The sequence below is a fragment of the Zootermopsis nevadensis genome, unplaced genomic scaffold, assembly GCF_977971745.1.
Source record: "Zootermopsis nevadensis isolate Lab colony 2312 unplaced genomic scaffold, Znev_1.0 Znev_ptg000061l, whole genome shotgun sequence".
In the NCBI taxonomy this organism is placed as follows: domain Eukaryota; kingdom Metazoa; phylum Arthropoda; class Insecta; order Blattodea; family Termopsidae; genus Zootermopsis; species Zootermopsis nevadensis.
In genome coordinates this window covers 290478-311318 of record NW_028259192.1, presented here as the reverse complement: position 1 = coordinate 311318, position 20841 = coordinate 290478, and the positions used below count along the sequence as shown (strand labels likewise).

The window sequence follows — 20841 nt, the reverse complement described above, 5'->3', positions numbered from 1 at the left end:
AGCGTGGGAATCCGGAAGAACCAGACTTAGACCTTAGACATAAAAGTCCCACATCCGTTGTCCATGATGAGATTCAGCAGCTTACAAAAGGCACCGTTCGCTTCGGATGCTGCGGTCCACCACATCTTAGAAAACCTCATTATGTTCAGACAACCACCAACTGGAGGAGAGGCCCCAACGAGAATCGGCTCGTAGATCCCGAGCTTTTTATGTCGCTCACAGCCTCGCTGCATCTCTACCGATCGAGATGAATCCGATCCCCACCCCCACACCCCTTGATTATACGAAACAGAGTGAGAAGAGGAAGTTCAGAAACTGTCTTAAACAAACAGCAATATCAGGATTATATTATTCTAAATATTTACATCTCTTGCAACTGAAGGAACGTAAATGTACAATATCTAAAATATAATACAATTTTTGGTACTTTAATGATGAAGCTTATTTTTCAATCCATTCTCAAAAAGTGACCAATGAACGTGGCCTATTCCAATAAGCAAGCTTGTAAATACAGGCTCGGTGATCATGACAGAATCACCAATCACTGGAATGTACTCTACTGACAATTACGTGGATACACGCACACATTCAGCACGTGTTACAGAAGCAGAACGACACTTCAGCGCACGCTCAGTCATCAACGACTGCTACAATTCCCGTCATTGATCTTTCTCGCAATCTGCGGAATTCTAACGGAACAAAACGCGATTCTTGCCGCGGTGGATTTTGAAGGAGAGCCAACCAAAAGCAAGGTTTGTCTGACATGAAAACAAATTACCACGGTTTGTGGCGAATGCCTCAAATATCCGTAACTTTTCTTTTGTCTTCTGGTCCAGCAGAGTCTGAGATAAAGGCTTTGGTCCGCAAAAATAAAAATCTGTACTCGGATCTGGTCAGTATCAGAAATTAATTACATTTCAATAGGCAAGTTCTTCTCGCTTCTATGAGAATGTCTGACAACATTTTACCAATCGCTGAGATCGTACTGAAACAAGAGTCAACACTTTGTGCGCTAACGGAACCGCACATACAGCATTCAATTGCTGTCGGACTTAGAGACCGCAAACCGCGCGTTCAGAGTCACACGCAGAAAATATCTTTCAGAACAAGATGTCTGAGAAGCATCCGAGCGCACTTCTCGCAGACTCCGCGCGATGCTAAATAAAGACAAAAGAATGAGACGTGTACCGCGAAGTCTAGTTACGGCAGATACACGTAGTACGCTAATACTGAATTTGTAGCTACAAAGCCAAGAAAAAAATAAATACTGTATCCCACATGATACCTGTATGGCCATATTGCAGACACACATACGTCTAAGTCTACTGCGCTACGTGTACTATGCCCAGTTCCGAGACCCACGTCGGTTCAACTCACGTTCCGACGGGGAGTAGCCGGAGGAGTGGGAGTGGCCGTGTTGGAGGTTCGAGCTGGAATGGGAGGGGGCACGCCGGCTCGAGCTGGAACCGGGGGCGGAACCGCAGAACGATCTGGTACTGGTGGAGGCGGAAGCTGTCGCTGAGGGAGAGGCGGTGGGGTGGATTGAGGGACTGTAAAGTCCTCTTTTTCAGTGGAATCAAAACGAGGCGGTGGAGGCGGTGGCCCCGATGGAATCGGAGAACTATGCTCTCCATCTTGAATTTCTTCATAGATGGCACCACTGTCTTCCAGCTGGCCATATATGGGTGAACATTTCTGCTCTGGAGCTTTGGTAACAGCATCCTGCCGACTTGACTGGATGACGGAGTGCGAGATGCTTACAACTCCAGCCTGGAAACACACAGAGAACTTACATTTCAACAGCTGGCATACTTCAGACTATTAAACACTCCGCATAATGCGCCGGTGCAGTGGAAGGCACCGATTACAGCATCCGTTTATAAGAAACGAAATAAAGTTGACTGCAGAAATTATTGAGGAATATCACAGTTATAAAGTCAAACAAAATTTTATCCAACATTCTTCTGTCAACATTAACGCCGTGTGGGAATTATCCGTGTGGATTTTGATGGAATGGACAAATACTGATCACATATTTTGCATTAGTCAGATACTGCTAAAAATGAGTGGATCAGCAATTTATAAATTTCGAGGAAGTCTACAGGAAGTATCGCGTAATATCATGACTAAATTCAGAAGACCAATGAAACTAGTTGGGCTAATTTAAATGAATAACTGGCCACTGTACATCGACATGGCACCTAGATGTCACAGGCTTCAGAAATTGAGGACAGGAGGGGTGGTCTGGATACATCCCCCTGGATCAACACTCACCTGACTGTGTTGAGGAAAACCCAGCCTGAATTAAACTAACTACCTTCAACCCATTCAGCCAGATACGTAAAGAATGCCTTTGTATTTCACTGTGGAGTACACAATTACTACGTTCCTAAATTATGTAATTGTAGTTACGATAATACCGAGAGTTAGAAGTCCAGCAGCCATACTTTTGCTTCAGTGTTCTACACGTAACAGTCCTTTCCAAAATGACTCCTCTACGAACAATTCCAGAACGTCCTGAAAACTAACTAAAAATACAACTACAAATTTCAATCTGCTGTTACACAAAACTAACTCACCCTTGGCATCTGCTTTTTTGTTTGTGACGGAGACTTTGCAGTAGGAAGAGGGGGCCTGGAAGGTGGCGCAGGCCGGGGTGGAGGATTTCCCAACTTTGGTCCTAGATCTGCTCCACCTGCTACGCTCGTCGACATTTCATCTTCTGGCCTACCAGCAGCTAGATTCATAAATAAATTACGTTAACAAATCAAAGCATCCAATCACACGGAAACTGCAAGCATCAGCAACAGACCTTTTTTTCAGTCTTATTAGTTATTATTTATAGTGAGTTTTACGTTCGCCCCAGGCATGTTTCACGACAGTCAGTACCCGCTGGCATCATCAAGTTATAATACAGTTTTGAAACACAGAGTGAAGAAGGCACTTCAACCACACCAGGTAAAACATTCATGACTGAAATTAATGAGATTTTAACAAAACATGCAAGTATGAAGACAACTTACTGTACAGTTCATCGCCATTAGTAACATAGATTGGATCCACTTCCTCACAAAGTGGCGTCGTGTTATTTGTGCACAGCTCAATTTCCTTTTGCGCCTGCTCCTTCCAGTTGGCGTTCTTTAAGTTAAGCCGCAACACATGCCCACATAACTGCAACGACAATTCAAATTACTGATGACATTCAGGATCAGTTTGCTCCCATCTCTGGCTGTAATCTTCGTATACATCGAGATTGTTGGAAAGTTCTTACGCTTTTTCTTTAGAGTACCAACACCACAAACTTGAGTATGAGAATTACTGTCCATAAGAAGTATGAATGCCCTTGGTCTTTAGTTGTAGAGGGAGAAAACATGTGCAATGAATAGCATCGTAAATCGAACGCACTGATCGTTATAACTGAGAGGCCAGTAGCACATACTGCCACCTACAACGATTCTTCCTGCGTGCAGGCAGTACGCAAGGAAAAGTAAGTCAAATATTGAGACAATCAAATAAAGGAATATGACATGGGTAGGGCACGTAGCATGCCTATGGAAGATAATGGATGTGTACAAATTTCTGGTTGGAAAGAGGCAGAGATGGGAGAATCTCAAAGAAAGAGGGAGGAAGATGTGGATTGGACTCACATGGCACAGGATGGGGTTTTCTTAGTCTTTAGGTTCCATAAAAAATGGTGCATCTTTACTAGCTGGATAACAATCAGCTTCTCAACAAGGATTCTGCTCCAATGAGTTGGTCGTTACTCAGATGTGTACGCTGTGACTGGCAAACCGCTATACAATCACAGTATTCGCTTTCCAACAGACTCTTGTACGAAGTAAAAGAGAAATCCGAAAGTGGTTTTCAACGAGAGTATGAGAACAGACCAGTGGTGTAAAGCAGAATTACTTATTTTTTACAATACAAAAATTATGCTCTGTTCAGTTTTATGTAATTTTCTCACCTGAAGTGTTATTTTGCGACAGGTTTGTGACATTTTCAGATGAAATACATTCTACGTATGACGTGAAGACAATCTGGAAAATGCTGTTGTATGTGACAATGTAATTGCTCATTCTACCATAAGTTACAAAATTCAAAATGTTTGAACAGTTCCATAAAAGGCAAAAATTTAATAACTTATAGGAAATGTCCCCAGATGGTAACATTATACCTGCGTGGTGCCCTTCTTCGCGGCCATCAGCGCACACTGGCCGTCTCTGAACGTAACCCACATAGTGTCCTCAACAAACCGAACCAAAATCACTTCTCCTATCTGCGATAATTCTTGCAAAAGAACCATCATGAAGTTGTCATCAAACACATCTTCCCCACTCCCTTCACCATCATCAACCTGCCAACACAAGACCAAAACTCCGCTGTCCCAATCACACGCACCAAATCATGAGAGCACAACATATCAAAACCATCTTCAGAATAAATAAATTTAAACTTTCTTTCTTTATATGACAAGAAACATCACTGAAAACCCTACGTACTGACTCGTACAGCAAGGAAAGTGAACCAATGAAAAAGAGGCCATTTTGTACAATCGAATGTGAAAGTACACAGAACTTTCCCACCAGAAGTAAAAGTGTTCAGGGGCCAAAGTTGATTTATGCCTGCTTCCTTACGACAGAGCCCAGAACACCTCTACGAATCCTACTGATTGTGCCAAGCAATCGAAGAACAGCGTCACTGTCATGGTGCATAAAACCAACATGGCAATCTGAAAACTTTGTCTTGTACTTGGAAGTGGAGCACAAGTTCCATTCTGTGGCACACACATGCAGGGATTGTTCCTTTTTACAAATATTCAATCAGAATTTTGTCATTATTTTCAAAGCCTTAGAGCTGTACTGCAGGACTTTAAGCGCTGAATTAAACTAGTCAGTATTATGGAGTCATTACTGCAAAGACGTCATAATAAAACACAGCAACCATGAATGTACCAAACGTCCGTAATCAACTCTGTTTCACAAAATGGTGCAATTCATACAAAGAGTGAATAGCACTGGCAAACTACCAGAAATGACTGGACTCGTACCTGAACTACGATTGTCGCATCCGGAGGCCCCAAATCCTGAACGACTTCCATGAACACTTGACTGCGTCTGGAGTCATCTACATGGAAAATCTCAATATCTATGACTGCAATTACTGGACGATGGTCACTCTGTTTCAGTTCTGCCCTTCCATAATGGACAAGCCGTCCTGGATTCCAGTCTGATGACAAATCTACAGGGATCACATTTTGCTTCATGACAGTAACAGAACATTATCATCATACTAGTTCATGAAGAGCAGCTCAGCCTCACGAACATGAACACCCACTCATTCACCAAGTCATAAATTTTCTTAAATGCCAAACTTCGATTCAAGTGTTTGGGTACATGTTACGCTGATGCAGGTCGAACACACTGTCCACATCACGCAGTTCCGTGATAGAGCAGAACTCCATATTGAGGCTGCCTCACACGATTTTGCTGTTGAACTATCTGGGGACAGTGTATATATGAAAATCAAGCCAAGGAAAATGCAAATCACAGTGGCCACTTGAGCACTGTGATGGTGAATTTTAACCCCATCAAGGCATAATGTTCGTCAGTAATTTCCTGTTGTACGTCCTGTACAGGCGGTGCACAACGTTTGACCGTTCCCTCTCCTATCCAAGGAATGCTACCAAATAGCTACAAGGATTCAGAAGTTGCTGGTAATTCAGAGGCCAGAGGCAAATAGGCGACAAAACCGAGGAGAAGCCAAACAGAAGAAATGGGATAATTAATTGGGCTGGGACCATACAAATTACAAAATGAGGAAAAAATCTACTGTAACGAATGACATTTTGTCGTGCATGTTTGTAGCAGTGGACGGCAGTTTGATCTGTGTACCACCACAAATAAAACTGACTAATCTTTTAAATTACTGATCATTCTTCTATGAGAAAATATTCAAGTCAATGGGAAGGTTGCCTGACATCGCCAACAACTGTGCAAGTGACTCACTAGCGTATTTAATTTCACATGTTACAATAAGAAATGTTTCCACTAAATTTGCCCAGAAAATTAATTAATATGTATAACAGCTACAACAGTAGATTTTAAGTTCCACAATAATTTATGGTACATAAGACCGAGAAATGTCAGTAACCACCTGGAAGGCAACATGATGCCCAGAAGACCACAGCTCCAGTTTATACCAATTTCAGGTACCACCAACTGCAATCCAGTAGCAATGCAACCTGTACGAAGTTCTCGCAGTGCCTGAAAGTCACACAACTCGAGGGACAAATCACATCTTATACCTGTGTCTGGAATCTGTTTCCTTCGTTTCCACAGCACTCGGTCCGTCCACGCTGGTGCGCGGCACTTCTCGCTCGTATCGTAGTCATCTGAGAATAAGTCATACTTGTAGGTTGGTGCAAAGTTTATGTCTCCCTCAAAAAAATTCTTGAATACATTTCCTTGTTCTTGTTGAACCTGAAATGTCAGTACTGTACTTAGTATCTCATCATGCCTGGCCTTTTCGATGCGACTCAGTTTACAGCAGTCCTATAAAATGAGCGCCATTTCGAGATTGGCGACGGAAAATATATTGTGTGTGCCAGTGCCTTAATGGGACTTGCCACACAACTCAAAGAACCACAGAATTTTCAAATAAAAGTCAAAACATTTTCCAGAAAGCTGCATGCATATGAACCACCACCATTTCTACTCATTCCTTGTATCTGTGGTGAAGACAAAACACACAAAGGTGAAAGAAATATGAATGTGAATATGGAATTGCTGATTATGTTCCCTTCACAAAGCATAATTTATAAACAGCATTCCTAGTTCCATTTAAAGGCAAAACAGGCACCAAAATAAGTATCATATTAGAATCAGGTAAATTTATTTTTAATTTTGGCAGAAGTAATCACACTCTTTACTCTAGTTAAGTTTCTGCAGTCACTGCATAAAGATACATCTCTTACCCTGATCACAAATCTGCATTATAATTAAATTTCTTCTGAAATATCAGGCAAATAATCACAAGCAGAAATGCAAAAACTGTACAGCACAGAGAAATACATTGTAAACAATAAATATCCCAAGGCACTGGTTGAATAAAATAAAAGTGATGAGTTGTGGGACAAATAATAAAAATACCAACGCTTATTTTCCCTGTCTAAAACAAGTTTCCGGACCAGACACACTGCTCACACTCCCACAGAGACAGAGGCTGTCCCATTCAGAACCCGTCTGCAATCACGCTGTGAACGCACCATAACTTATCCAACATACGTTTCATGTAGTGCGAACCATATTCACTCACAACACTACGGGGTTGAAAAAGGCAACACTAAGAATTTTAGTGCCCGTCACTTACCCTCAGCTGATCATGCTGCATTATCTGGTCATATTCCCCCTTCTTGATAAGCTCCTTCATCTCGTCTTTGTCCATGTCCACGCGATAGTTAAAATCACCACACCAGAACACATAATCGTGTGAGTTGAGTGTGCGGCCCTAGAATTAGATGTAACGCTAGCCTAATTACCTGATAACCCTGTAGAGACAAAATGCAAAGCAAATTTCCTTTTTAACACATAAATCTAACTCTCTCACACACAAAGTGATATTATTAAAAAGCTCTGGGATGAAGTTTCGATACCTACCCTTTTTAAAACATTTCTGTCTTAACAAAAAGACTACAAGAATTAGTGAATTGACAGTTACATACTTCTTAATAATTTATTAAACAAATACCAGGAGGAGGATTGGTGTTCGCTGGATGCTAGATTTGGCACTAACAAGACGAGCTCTCAACTACAATCTCAAAGAATGCATGATTCATGACACAAGAGAGATTGTAAATCTGTGGGAACAATTTCCACTGCAGTGCAGATTTCTGAATTTTACTTTTCCTTTGTATTCCATATAAGGCAGGGTATTCATTGAACAGATGAGCAACTATCACCCTATGAAGGAGTACTCTGCTTCAATGGAGTCAGCAGATTTCTGCTGCCAAACATTCATGACGATTCAGTTACTGTGAACTTCAATGCACATAAAAATGCTTCATGCAACACTTATCAATGTGGTTATAATTTGAAACTACAGCAAATTCCACATATTCTGATTCGACTTGGAATTTTATTTTTATTTCTACTCATAAATGTCCTCACTAGCAGCAGCGTATGAGACACTACAGGATTAAAAAGTATGAAGACCGAGTATGTCCCAAAGGCAAGAAGTTCATAAAAACAAATTTCTTAAAAATCAATTGCCCAGTACAGACACACACAAAACAAATACCTGCATCATAGATTCTCCCCCTCGCCTGCCGACAGCCATGCTTCCACCGGTTTATTACTACTGTTTTCTCCAACTACCCACTTTCATCCATTATTTTATCGTATTTTCCAAATTTTAAAAATATTGCAAAGATGAGCATTTACCATTGGAAACATTATTTTCCTCGTAATTTCAGCATAATCTGCATTCCTCTCCGAAACTTGCGACTGTCCAGCCGCAAAATGAGCACAAACAAAACACAGCGAGGTGCTGTAGAAAACAAATCGGATTGCCGCGGCACCTTTGTTACCTGTTGTAAAGACAAACACTTTTCAGTGCGATGCTGCATAAAATAATTATTACTACAATCTTTACCTATTGCCTTATGATACTAAAGATCTTTACTTTGATTTGTCACTTTCATGGACTCAGAGCAAGCGAGTCCAGCTTTAAAATAGGCTGTGGCTTAAGGTCACGCAGTTTGATGAAATCTCTCCACTAATGCCAATAAGCTTTCGCAAAACCAAGGAACAGGATGGAAAATAATATTAGATTCTGTCACCCCTAATAATGGGGTGATCTGGTATGTGTAAACTAACTTGAACTACATTTTCATAGCCACACATTACTAATCTGCTATCAACGGGTTCATCCACTACTAGAAGAAATCAACTTACCGGTAGCGCCACCCAGACCAGTCTTGACAGAATCTACAGCTACATTCCGAATGAAGGCCGTGTGCTCCGGACGAACAAACAGGTACAGACACACTCCTACCAACTGCACATATGTCACCATTACATAATTACTGTCTCGTGACAGCACCTTCTGTAGTTCTTCTCCCCACGCCTTTGCATTTTCTGAACTGAAAAGTAATCAATCAAATGGAGACATTATAATGCATTGGACAACATTATTTAATATCTAAGACTCAAAGTCATCACAGAAAACTATGCATAACAAGTTCTGTTTCGTGTTGAACACTTTCAGATTCTCTCATGGCACACAACAGATGTGAACGCAGAAATTAACACAAACTTAAATCAGGCTATGAGCACTCCTTTCCAATTTATAAGTCACCAATTATTCCATCATACGATACTATCCAGTCTGAGCTACTGACATAATCAAAAAACCATAAATAAGAAAGGGTGCTAGAATGATCAACAATTACGGACAACAGTAAGTAAAAATGTGAAACCCCACACAAGAGAAAGAACGCACACTGGTTTATAAATGAACAGTAAGTTCTTTCCAGAACAGAAGAACTGGCGAGCACACTCACCTAGCAGCCATTATGTTACTGGCATTCAAGTCAACAATTTCTTCAAAACCTACTGCAAAAATATCAACGGAAGGAGATTCTTCTTCAGGTACATTAGTAACATCGACAAGAGCTGCAAAGAAGTGAAAAACAAAATTCCATTAACCTTTACCGTACGCAATGTAAACAGTCACTGGCAAGATTTAATTCTAGGCATTTAAAGAAACGATGAATCGTCACAAAAAATTGTACATATCTTTCGAAACATGGACTCTAAAAATATGAAATAAACATTGAACTCATGCAGACAAAACAGACACTCAAACAGAAAAGACTGTTTTTCAAAGGATGTAATTTTTTAAAATTAAAACACATAATACTTTCTTATTACTCACATAAGAAACAAAAATTCACTACATTTGCACGCAAGTGGGAATATACATTGGGCTGTATAGTAGAGCAGAGGCCCAGTTATCCGACCTTCGGTTTTCTGACATGTTCTGTCAGAATGCTTCATCTCCCCAAAATTCAATGCAGCACGAAGCGGAATGAATCACTCTCTCGACTACCAAGCACCTTCTACATTTAATGCACTCGGTTGCTACAGACGTACTACCGCTCGGGCACTGGCATGACCGTGCCACAAAGAAAAGGAAGGAGGCTCAGGGAGCAAAAGCCCATTACTAATTTCTTGAAAAAATAAACTTTTTATTCACAAATTTACATTATCTTAAAAAAAATCTGTTCGTGGGATTTTTCATTTGATGCCATATTACATTTTATTTGTAATTTAATAATACTGTAAAATGAGTCATAAATTGAGCTGATCTTTACCATCGTCTTTTACATCAGTATTCTGCACCATCCAACTATCCTTCAATCCCATTTAGGTTGGATAATCAGGACTCTACTGTATTTACAAGTACAGTTTTTTTATGGTAATCCCCAAAACATGCACACATGTAATCCAGCATCGCAATTTGTACAACAAAACACAGTTTGTATAACACTTATTAAAACTGAAAAACACACCTTGACAAGCGTCCAGGAGGGACAATAAGTGATAAGAACACTCTATACACAACAACCACACCAAAAACAGATTTCCATTTGCATATATTTTTGTCAACTCTGGTATTTGGTCTTGTGTGTCGCTAGTTTCTAATTTGTGTACATACAGGAGATTGGTTGCTGTGGGAAATAATATAATGACAAGCAAAACCAGGCTTACACCTGCCAAGATGATCAACACGAAGTCTTTTTTAAAAAAAAACTTGATAATATTTTCAATTTCACGTATGTTATTTTTAAACAAGTTGTTATGTTTTGTTGTTGTTGTTGTTTTTCTCTCCCCCCAATTAGTGAAGGAAGAGACAACTTTGTCAGTCTACGATGAGTGTTCACTCCCAGTTTCCAATCTTGCAAAATGCAGTGAAATTCTTTTTGGGGGCAGGGATGGGGTGGCGGTGACAGAACAATAGGGGGACACAAACATTACATGAGAAAACAAGGCACTAGGGTTGACAATGAACAAGTGATAAGACATAATTAACTATAATAAATATACTTACATTGTGACTTTGCTATTCGAGGGGCATCCAGTAACCAGTCAGAGAGCGAAAGGTCCTTATACACGACGCTCCGGAAATGCTTTCCTCCATTCACATTATACGTTCCAACAGCTACCCTAGCGCTCATCGGGAAGATGTACTCATTATACCGCTTGCACATCTGACGTAAGACGCTCGTTGAGGCTGAAAATAAGGCGATCATAAAACTGTTAATGACAGACCTCTGCACTCTGACCTTCTAAATAAGCTTTGTACTTACATCAGCATTCTTTCCACTGAAAATATACAAATACTGTGCTTACTTAAATCAAGGGCAAAATCCATGGCAGGAACAAAAAAACATGATACAAGAATGTAATGACAAAACAAAGTTTTTCATATTAAGGCGACTTTTATTCTGGTGACTCATTAGTTAGTAATGATACTTTATCTTATTTATTTACAATTTATTTAAATATACTGTCAGTAGCTCTTACAACACAATTCCAAATGATAGGATGATTGACAGATCATTAATTTCATAGGATACTGATGGAAGTGGCCACGGCCTAATTTAAGGCACTGCCTTAGCATTTTCCTGGAAAGATGAAGGAAAGCCATGGAAAGTCTCAGTCACAAAAGCTGGTCTCTGGGCCCTGATTTTACCTCATTACCGCCATAATACAAAGGAGTAATGACCTGCAAACACTTCACCATAAAATGATAGGACACCGAAGCAAAGATAAATAGAGAATATAAAGAGAAAATACATGAGATTGTGGTGGCTTATTTCGAGGTAAGTAACCCAAAGAAGATTTCGTAAGCATTTAACACCTGTAGCCAGTACATCCCCAACAAAAGTCAAAAAGTAAACTCGTGATTATTTAGGATGATGAAGAGGATAAGGTTCACAAATAATAATAATAATAATAAAAAAACAATTTGTTTGCAACGCAGGTAATAAATTTCAGTCTTACTCGTCTACATAAGTGTGTCATCAGGAAATGAAAATGAACAACTATGAGAAAGACAGAGGGAATCAATACCATGCAACATATTGGATGGCAGTAGGATGCGTGCACGGTCTGCCAGCTCACTGTTGAGGGTACTGCCTAGTAGCAGTATGTCAATAGCTTCTTGCTTGCTGTTGTCCAACAGGTTGTTCTGAATAGTGCGTGCTGCAGATCTTGCTCCGTCCATCAGCTGCGAAAGAACAACTCACGGTAAAAGTATAGCAATAGTATTTTCCTTCTCCTACGAAAACACATAGGAGAGACAAGAGGAAAGTCCACAAAGATCACAGATTATAAACTGACAGCAACACAGTTCAGCCCATAACAGCAACGCGTGCTTACCTATTTTACAGCTGCAAAAATTAATTTGTTTATGTCACCACAGAGCCAAAGAGCATTCCTGAATGTTATAATATCCTAAATCATATATACATCATCAGTCAGTTAATCCTTCCCTATGGAACTTAGCTACTCTTTTGAAAGTGCACTGCATAATTTTATCTTCTATGAAGAACGTGCAAATAGGAAATGACAGCAAACGGCAACACTCACCTTTGAACCCCCCTGAATTGCGCCCGTACCAGCATAAATTTTACTGACTTCGTTCCCGTTGTTGATCCACATCTGACGAAAAACTTCTTCAAATCGTGACACCATTTGCTGTTTCTCCATTAGGCACAGAAAATGAAGTTGGTTAGCAAGTGTCTGAAACAGAAAATTTACAAATCCAGCTGACAATGCCCACAGATAAGACTCTTCGATGTTACTTCTACACTCAGAAAAATTAAATGTTTAACAGTGAAGTAATTTGCATCTGTCCGACTGCTCATTTACAGTCCCAAACCATGTGATGAATTCTAATAAAATCTTCAATAAAAGTTTACAGATTTATTTAATTTTGATTTATACTGACCCACTAAACTCACACACTACATAACAGAGAAACTGAAATTTCCGTTGTGATTCTTAACAGTCCAGGGAACAGAAACCAAGGCTGAAAAGGTGCAGCCTATACCACAGGAGACACACATTCTTCTCACCCCGGAAATCTGAATTCTCCTAGCCCGTAAGCATGATGCAGCATTCTGTCTAAGCCACTTAAAAATTCAGTTTCAGAGTAATCGCTCTGATAACAACCTTCCAAAATGAACAGTAAACTATTATGTGTGCAGCGTAGTGCGCAGATAAGAGTGAATAGTGAATCCAGTTTAGCTGGAAGATCCAATCAAGGATTTTACAGCTACAAAGTCCATCGCTCTTGTGCTGGATGCCAAAGGATTAAACTTCTCCAGCACTGAAACTCATAAAAGACATTAGGATTTATATATTGATAAAGGGAACTGCATGGTAGTCATACATGAATATACATATGAAGGCAATTACCCACATTCCCTAATTTTCATCAGCAAGCTTAGTAAAGATAATCCTTATTACCTCCTAATAACTTAAAAAGGCCGCATCTGAGAACTTTGCAACCTCCAAAATGAAGTGGATTGTTTACTGACAGTACAGAACCTTTGGAGGTTATGAACAAATGAATGATATGTGGGTTTATTACAAATTTCAAGTTCACGGCATCCTAGAAAAAAATGGAAATTGCTGATCAGCAAGGTTCCTAAAAAAATTTTATAAGCAGCTTTAACAAAAAGACCTTCACATTCAGAAACATTAAAATAAAACGCCATTATCATACCTCTAATCCAAAGAAGGTTTGAACACAATTTGTCCGATCAAGGCAGTCCAAACAGTTTGTGCGTATTGTCCCTTTTTGTTTGCTGTGGAGACAGGAAACTATATATTAGTATAAGGTATGCTCTAGTACAGGGTGTATATAAATTATCTTTATAACTTTACCCGTGAATAAAACTTTTATGAAAAGACATAGACACACTGTCTGATCATCATCTGTAAGAGAAACCTCCCAAGTTTCAATGAACTTCTAGAAGATGGTAGCACCGCGTATTTTCCGCTGAACTTCATCCATCTTTACGAATCAGGTCAGTCACTATGAATCCACAGGAGAAGGCACATGCCAAATTTCTTTGAGAACTTTCGAGCGCCCCACCAAAAGCAGAAATGACCGTGTAATAGGTTCATAGCTTATCCATGACTCATTCGTCTTCCAATACTTGGGATGCCCCAGCAGATACATAACCTTCAGGAACAGACAGCTCAATACTGCATAGTTTTTGATGATGATGGCGATGATAACAATGAAGAGGGAATAAGTGCAATGAGGCTTTATTATATAATTACTCAACCAGATGGAAATGTCAATGAATGATGGTGGCAGGTGTGTCGGTGTGCAGAAAGAATGTCAGAGCTGTACAGAAATAAGATGCCAACATTTTATACATACATATTCAACATATGTCACATCAATGGATGTCAAATTCTGTTCCAACATACGGCGCAGCTCTGATTTCCTTACCAGAGAAATAAGACTCGGTGATCTCCACACGCCATTATAAACAAATCTGAACGTTTTTAGAGACTTGCGCCGGCAAGCAAGGTGCCGATCCGACGCCTTTCAATCCCTATCCATGCATAACCGGTGCAGGTGCAAAAACGTTTTCGTATAAATTGTACCAAACTCTGAAACACATATTCCAATTTATATCATCATGTCTTTGATTAAATTAAACATCATGCAAGTGGCCAGAATATGAAATAGCTTAACAAATATAATTTTATTACAACCATCAGTTACATCAGAACTTTTACAGCCTTCTGGTCTACATGTTTTGGTCCATTTTCGACCACCTCCATAAGCCACGTAAGACCCCGAAGTGCTAAAAAAAACAACAGCACACACACACCAAGCCACCTGGCAGGTTAAGTGAACTCAACTCATACAGACTGAGGGAGAACAGCGAGCATCAAATGAGGATAACAATGACAATGATAATGAAATGGGAATCACCAAAAACGGTGGGAAAGACAAGACATATCACAATTTTCATTTCATTATGAATCTATGAAGAGCGTTATGGAAAACAAGGACATACAGAAATTTATATACACAAAAGCATACGTAAGGAACGTACTTAAACCCTTACCAAAACACTACAGAATGCAGCATTACCTTATGACTTCGTCACCTTTGGCATAGTAGACAGAAAATGACTTCATATATTTTTCAACTTTGGCCTTCAATTTTGTAAGGTTCCTTGTGTTTCCACCTCTGCATTCTTGATGGTAATCAAATACTATGTGCGGTACGTCAGAAGCATGGACTGACGCTCTGTGGTGAGCCTGTAAACACACCCATCAATGATGAGGCACATCTGCATAAAAGCCCAAATGTTTGTCTTTCATTACAAGAGATTGAAATATTCATGTGACAAACCTGAAACAGCTGACTTAAGATGGCTTCCCCCTCTTTGCTCCCAATAAGACTTGATCCCAGCAAATTCACAATAACTTGGTTTCCATATCGTTCCTTAATCATTTTCAAGTGACGATCAAAAGAAGATACAGAGGCCTCAAATCCACGTGACATTTTCACTTTATGAGACCCAACCTTAAATAAAGAACAACAATAATTTCTGACAAAAACATATATACCGTTACAAGCTTTGGTAAATTTGTTAACAACAAACTCATTAATAACAAAGACCAAATGCTCAGCATCACTAATATCAAAGATGTCCACTGGACACAGTGCTGAGTCACTTCAGGCCAATGCAAAGACTCTCTCCACAGGATTCATTTTAATATTACCTTCTTTTGGTCTTCGAAGCGATTTTCCGATTAAATTCTTGCATGCAATTCTTATTCCCCATTCAAAGTATGTGTCCAGTGCACCCAAATCTGCCTTAGCTACCTTCATAGTGACATAACGCTGTGGTGAAATTAAATAAGACAAGATTCAAGACAATCAAATTATCATCAGCAACAGACACAAATACACACACACACACATACAAAAAGTGTGCGCGTGCACATGTGTTTGAAAATATCCCAGTGTTAGGTTTGTTTGGAAGAACAAAGCATACAGTTATTTCAGATGCCATACTTCTGCTATAATGAAATTTCAGCAGAACCTATCAATGGATGTGAGACTTGTTTAAACGAAATATTAATATTACATCATTAATTATCAAATACTTGCAGCAGAACCTTGGAGACGGTATTTGTGAACCAGCAATTTAAATAAATGATTATAAAGAGAAAATCTATCTGAAATATTCCATAAACAAAAATTACTTGCACGCCTGGTTGCTCCCAAAACAGAGGCACTGAGCCCCTTGTCTGCACATACGATGTTACTTCATTATCCAGAAAGATGACTTGCTCAGTTTCTACAAAATTGGCCACATGGCCTTCATCATTACAGCCTCGCACATTAAATCTGAAACATTAATAACAAAATGGTGCAAAATACAAGAAATCCACAGAATTTAAAAAGGCTGCAGTAAGAAGCAGCTTATACATCTTTTCATTGGAGTAAGGAAGGACCTGCAGCGTACCTGGTGCCAGCTCTCTCGCAGCTGAGTCGAGAGACGATCACGGCCCGAGCCTGTCGGTGACCGACGTACACAGTTCTAATTTCAACACTGCCACACATTGCTTTTAGTAGCCAGCTGGAGCAGTTTACACTGAAGCGAAGCAGATGGATGTGCAGCATGCGATTCCTGCAGCAAAAGCGTCGTGACATCTTATTCTTAAATTCACACCTTCAATGACTCCACAACACATGATACATCTTCAAAGGTCATTTAAATTTACAATGGGAAATAACAGGATGACTAGCACATGAAACGCCTGCAAGACTTTCGTGAAAACCTTGTATCAAGATACATCAAGCGCAAGGCTTCAGTGCGCTACGTACCAGAAGAACCTGTTGTCTGTCACGGCATTCTTCCTTCTACGTTGAGCGCACAGCGTAATATCTAACGCTTCTCCGGAGGATGACCACGAAAAATAAAAGGTGCCAGAGTTAAGAAGTTTGCGGACTTCGGCGATGCGCTCTTCATCTTGTGACTGGTTACGGAGTGATACAAAACTTGTCTGAGTTACCCGAAAAACTTCAGAATCACCAATCTTCCCAACTGACACACAGCCAGTTACAAGCACCAGGTACAGCGCTGTACTTTCTCCTGTGATCACAGATGGACAAATACACATATTCAGTATTCTATGTGAGAAATGAGGTTCTCACAGTTGTGAAAATGACAAGGTTATTCTTCTGGGTTTTCAGCCCTGAAGATGGAGACAGTATGTTTGACCAAAACACTGGTATCTAACTGTAAGCCTACACGGCACCAAAACCCAGAAGAACAACACTGTCCATACTGTAACTGTATTTTAAAGGATTCAAAATGACCATGAACATGAAACAAGATTGGAAATGTGTACTCTTTGGAGTACACCAGAACAAATCAATAGTGGCATGCTGCAGCGGGTGAGGGCGGAAGTGGATTACTGGCTTGATGACTGTCACGTCACAAAGGGTGGGCACATAGAGCATTTATGACGTATGTGAAATAAACTTGGAGAGTTTCTCTTTCTATCGGCATGTTCTATGTTACCATCCGCCGCACCATTAAAATCTACCAATTTTTTGTAATGTGTCAGGGAATTATGAATGACTGTGCACAGTTTTCTTGCAGTGGACATGAACAACATGTTAAGATGAAGATTATCAAAAAATGATAACATATTCATAACTCATGACCATGATACAGTTAAGCACCCAGACTCAATGTTAATTTTGTGATACAGTAAAACCCCTCAAGTTGGACACCCCTTTTTTATTGGACACTTTTAATTGGAACTGGCGAATATCCTATAATTTTACATGTCCATAATACCCCATATCTTGGACACCCCTTTATCCAGGAACTTGAAAACCGCTTTTGTTGTAAGTTGGACAGGTTCGTGCACTTAGGCTTCGATGTTTTTCAGGGAAACTTTTTCAGTTGCATATTTTTTGTTATTTCGAGTTTCTGACTGATGAATGCCTCCTCTCTGGAGGATTATCTTATGGACATTGAACCCAGCATTGGAATGCACTGCAAGTGTTTAACTATTCTTTTGCTGAACCCTTAACTGGACTACAGTATTGCAGAAGACACAGTTTTAACTCCGTCAGTACTGCGCTTGCATTTGAGTTCAGACTGTGTTAACAGAAATGGAATTTTTCTTTTTGTGATGGGGAAGCGAAAATTGGTGGAATAAACTTTAGAAAACGTTATTGAGGCTGGGGTGTAATGTGCAATGCATGGGAGTGGGCTTCAAAAGATTATTATTAATACCATTGTCATTAATTCTTAATTAAAGTAAGCCTACACCAGGTACTGACATCCATAAATTTTGGACATCTCATTAGCACCTCTTTTTTACACACATCGTAACTATGCAACATATGAATAGGTTGAATATTTTAAAGGTTGAAAAACAGTGCAGAACTTACAGATGCAGACTACACGTAAGCTGTTCCTAATAACTGAGGAACACGCATCTAACCTGAGCATTAATGGCTAGCATTGAGTTCACTTACCTGCATTTAGCTGCAATACTCCCAAACAGCCATACCCATCCAACAACTTTGTGTACTGCTTTTTGACAGACTCAGTTTCTTGAGGTGCTGAAATAAAGTGAACTCATATTACATATTAACTACTGTCACACTGTATTAAAGCCATTTTAACTGTTTATGGCACAAAAAGGTTGCATTTGATCAATGCTGTTTTCTGAGTATTTCAGGCTTAATAACAGAACATAAATATTTACGAGGTAAGCAGTGTGAGACCTATTTTAAGACACTAACCAAATGTCCACCTGCATGACCAGAGCCCTGTTGTACATCATTTATACTCACAGTTTTACATTTTCTGACTTGTAAATACTGGACAACTGAATAGTACAGCTTTGAGAATCAGGCAATACACAACAAACAAAAACTGCATTACAGTTATTCACTCTTTATGATATGCAATTTTGAACCGTATAGATTTTGTCTACAGGATATCACGTAAGTTGAAAGGACCTAGTCCACAGTGGCAAGAAATAGCACAATTATTAGTGAACAATGAATTAGAAGGGAAGCAGAAAGAAGTGATCATAGCTTAATTTAAGGTGCTATTCTGGCATTTTCCTGGAGGGACTGAGGAAAACATGGACATCTACCACATCATAATAATTTGTCTCCAGGCCTGCATATAAACTCAGGAACTATTGAACAGACCATACACAACCTGCAATTTGCAATCCACACTGCAGGTGATACAATACTTCCTGACAATCAAAACTGAATGACTGAGAAAAAGAAAGTAACTGAAAATAAAAACGTTGATTGTTTATTACATATAAGGCCAATTATTTTCAACAGTGACTGGCCATATTTTCGTTCAACATTGAAACCCTCAACTGTCATGCAAATCTCCTTCTACCTTGGGACTGTAGTTTATTTATAAAAGCGTTGTATGACTATAATGTCAACAATAATTAATAAACAACAAATTGAAGATAACACGAAACGAAGTCGTCAATGGCATAATTGATTATACTATCCTGGCATTTGCCTACACGGACTGAACAACACCTGTCTGGACAGCCGATCTCCTGTTCGAGATTTGAACCAGATACCTCCGCAACACGAAACAGGAGTACTAACCACTGGGCCACAAAGTTCGACTTAAGTTCATCATGTACCAAATATCAGCCCTCTCCCAAGTCAAGGTTTCCACGCACAAAAGCTGGTTACAACGAAATATTTTGTTTTCAGAACGTATTATTAAGTAACGATGCTTGAAAATCTGTCATTTGAATCAACTTTCGTGCTCCCAAACGTCATAATGACGGGTTAACCACGAGTGATAAAAAATATATTTCAACAAATTATAATACGCACATAGTACTGCTACCGCCTGTGATTCGAACAACAACGTTTCTTCTTTATTTCTTTGTTCCAATAAAACACTATATGGATTCGGTGGATTTATTTTTTCACACACACGAAATCCTTTACCCATCGCCATGATTACTACAGCGAGGGTTATTAGCCGCAAAGATATACAGCCTAGATGAAACGACCCCCTTAAACAGCTGACGCATACGTGCTGCAACCTATGGAATCATAATGGATGAAAATAGTGAAAGTGAGATTTCAGGTTCTCATGGTGGAAGAACGAAGTTGATTTCTCGGATATCGAGCCGTATTGTAGTCTAAGAGGTGCTTGCTGCTCCATCAGCAGGATCACAACCTCGTACCAAGTAGCGTAAACTGTGCTATTCTCTCCCAGTTGGTGACAACTACTATTCTAATCCTACTCCATCCAAATCGAAAAACATTATGCGTACTTTGGATGATGAGCATGAAATGAACGCATATAATGCTGGTCATGTCTTTATCTACATGACTCAAGATCCACTGGACGGATTTTGATTAAATTTGGTATGGACGTTATGCAATTTTCCACAACGGGTGATACCAACTTGACGGATGAACAAGCCTGTGGGGGTGGGTTCAATAAGCTATGCAGTGCTGTATAGTTATTACAATATGGTGGCTGCATGAAAGAAATTACTTCACCAGGATTTGGTCCTGTGACCTCATACACGAGTCCTGTGTGCTACCACATACATACAAGCCTTATAACACATTGATTTATGGAACTTACTTTAAGATCATGCAATTTGTATTAGTTTGAAACTAGTTACCTGAGTAAGATAACTCACATAATCTTTTATTAATCATTTGGAATTTACTTTAGTGGTGCATGTATGTATCCTG

At 39.5% G+C, this 20841-nt stretch overlaps 1 protein-coding gene across 3 annotated transcripts; it reads right to left on the bottom strand.

Annotated features, from left to right (window-relative positions):
- Positions 1 to 320: 320 nt before the first annotated feature.
- Synj (synaptojanin) lies at positions 321 to 20425 on the bottom strand. 3 transcript variants are annotated; one of them, XM_087340450.1, is made up of 21 exons: positions 19960 to 20425; positions 18607 to 18693; positions 16936 to 17203; positions 16574 to 16738; positions 16311 to 16455; positions 15451 to 15624; positions 15187 to 15356; positions 13795 to 13876; positions 12654 to 12806; positions 12135 to 12291; positions 11110 to 11292; positions 9560 to 9671; positions 8952 to 9139; positions 8439 to 8584; positions 7369 to 7506; positions 6305 to 6479; positions 5048 to 5226; positions 4175 to 4354; positions 3024 to 3171; positions 2580 to 2737; positions 321 to 1770 (listed from the first exon to the last, which is right to left on the bottom strand). In XM_087340450.1, the coding sequence occupies exons 1-21, from the start codon at positions 20084 to 20086 to the stop codon at positions 1369 to 1371; spliced, it is 3537 nt and encodes a 1178-aa protein (XP_087196576.1). In that variant the 5' UTR covers positions 20087 to 20425; the 3' UTR covers positions 321 to 1368. The 3 variants fall into 3 exon arrangements, with proteins under 3 accessions (XP_087196576.1, XP_087196575.1, XP_087196577.1); XM_087340449.1 differs by having other exon boundaries at positions 5048 to 5238; positions 19960 to 20424; XM_087340451.1 differs by lacking the exon at positions 19960 to 20425 and adding an exon at positions 19723 to 19771 and having other exon boundaries at positions 5048 to 5238.
- Positions 20426 to 20841: the final 416 nt, after the last annotated feature.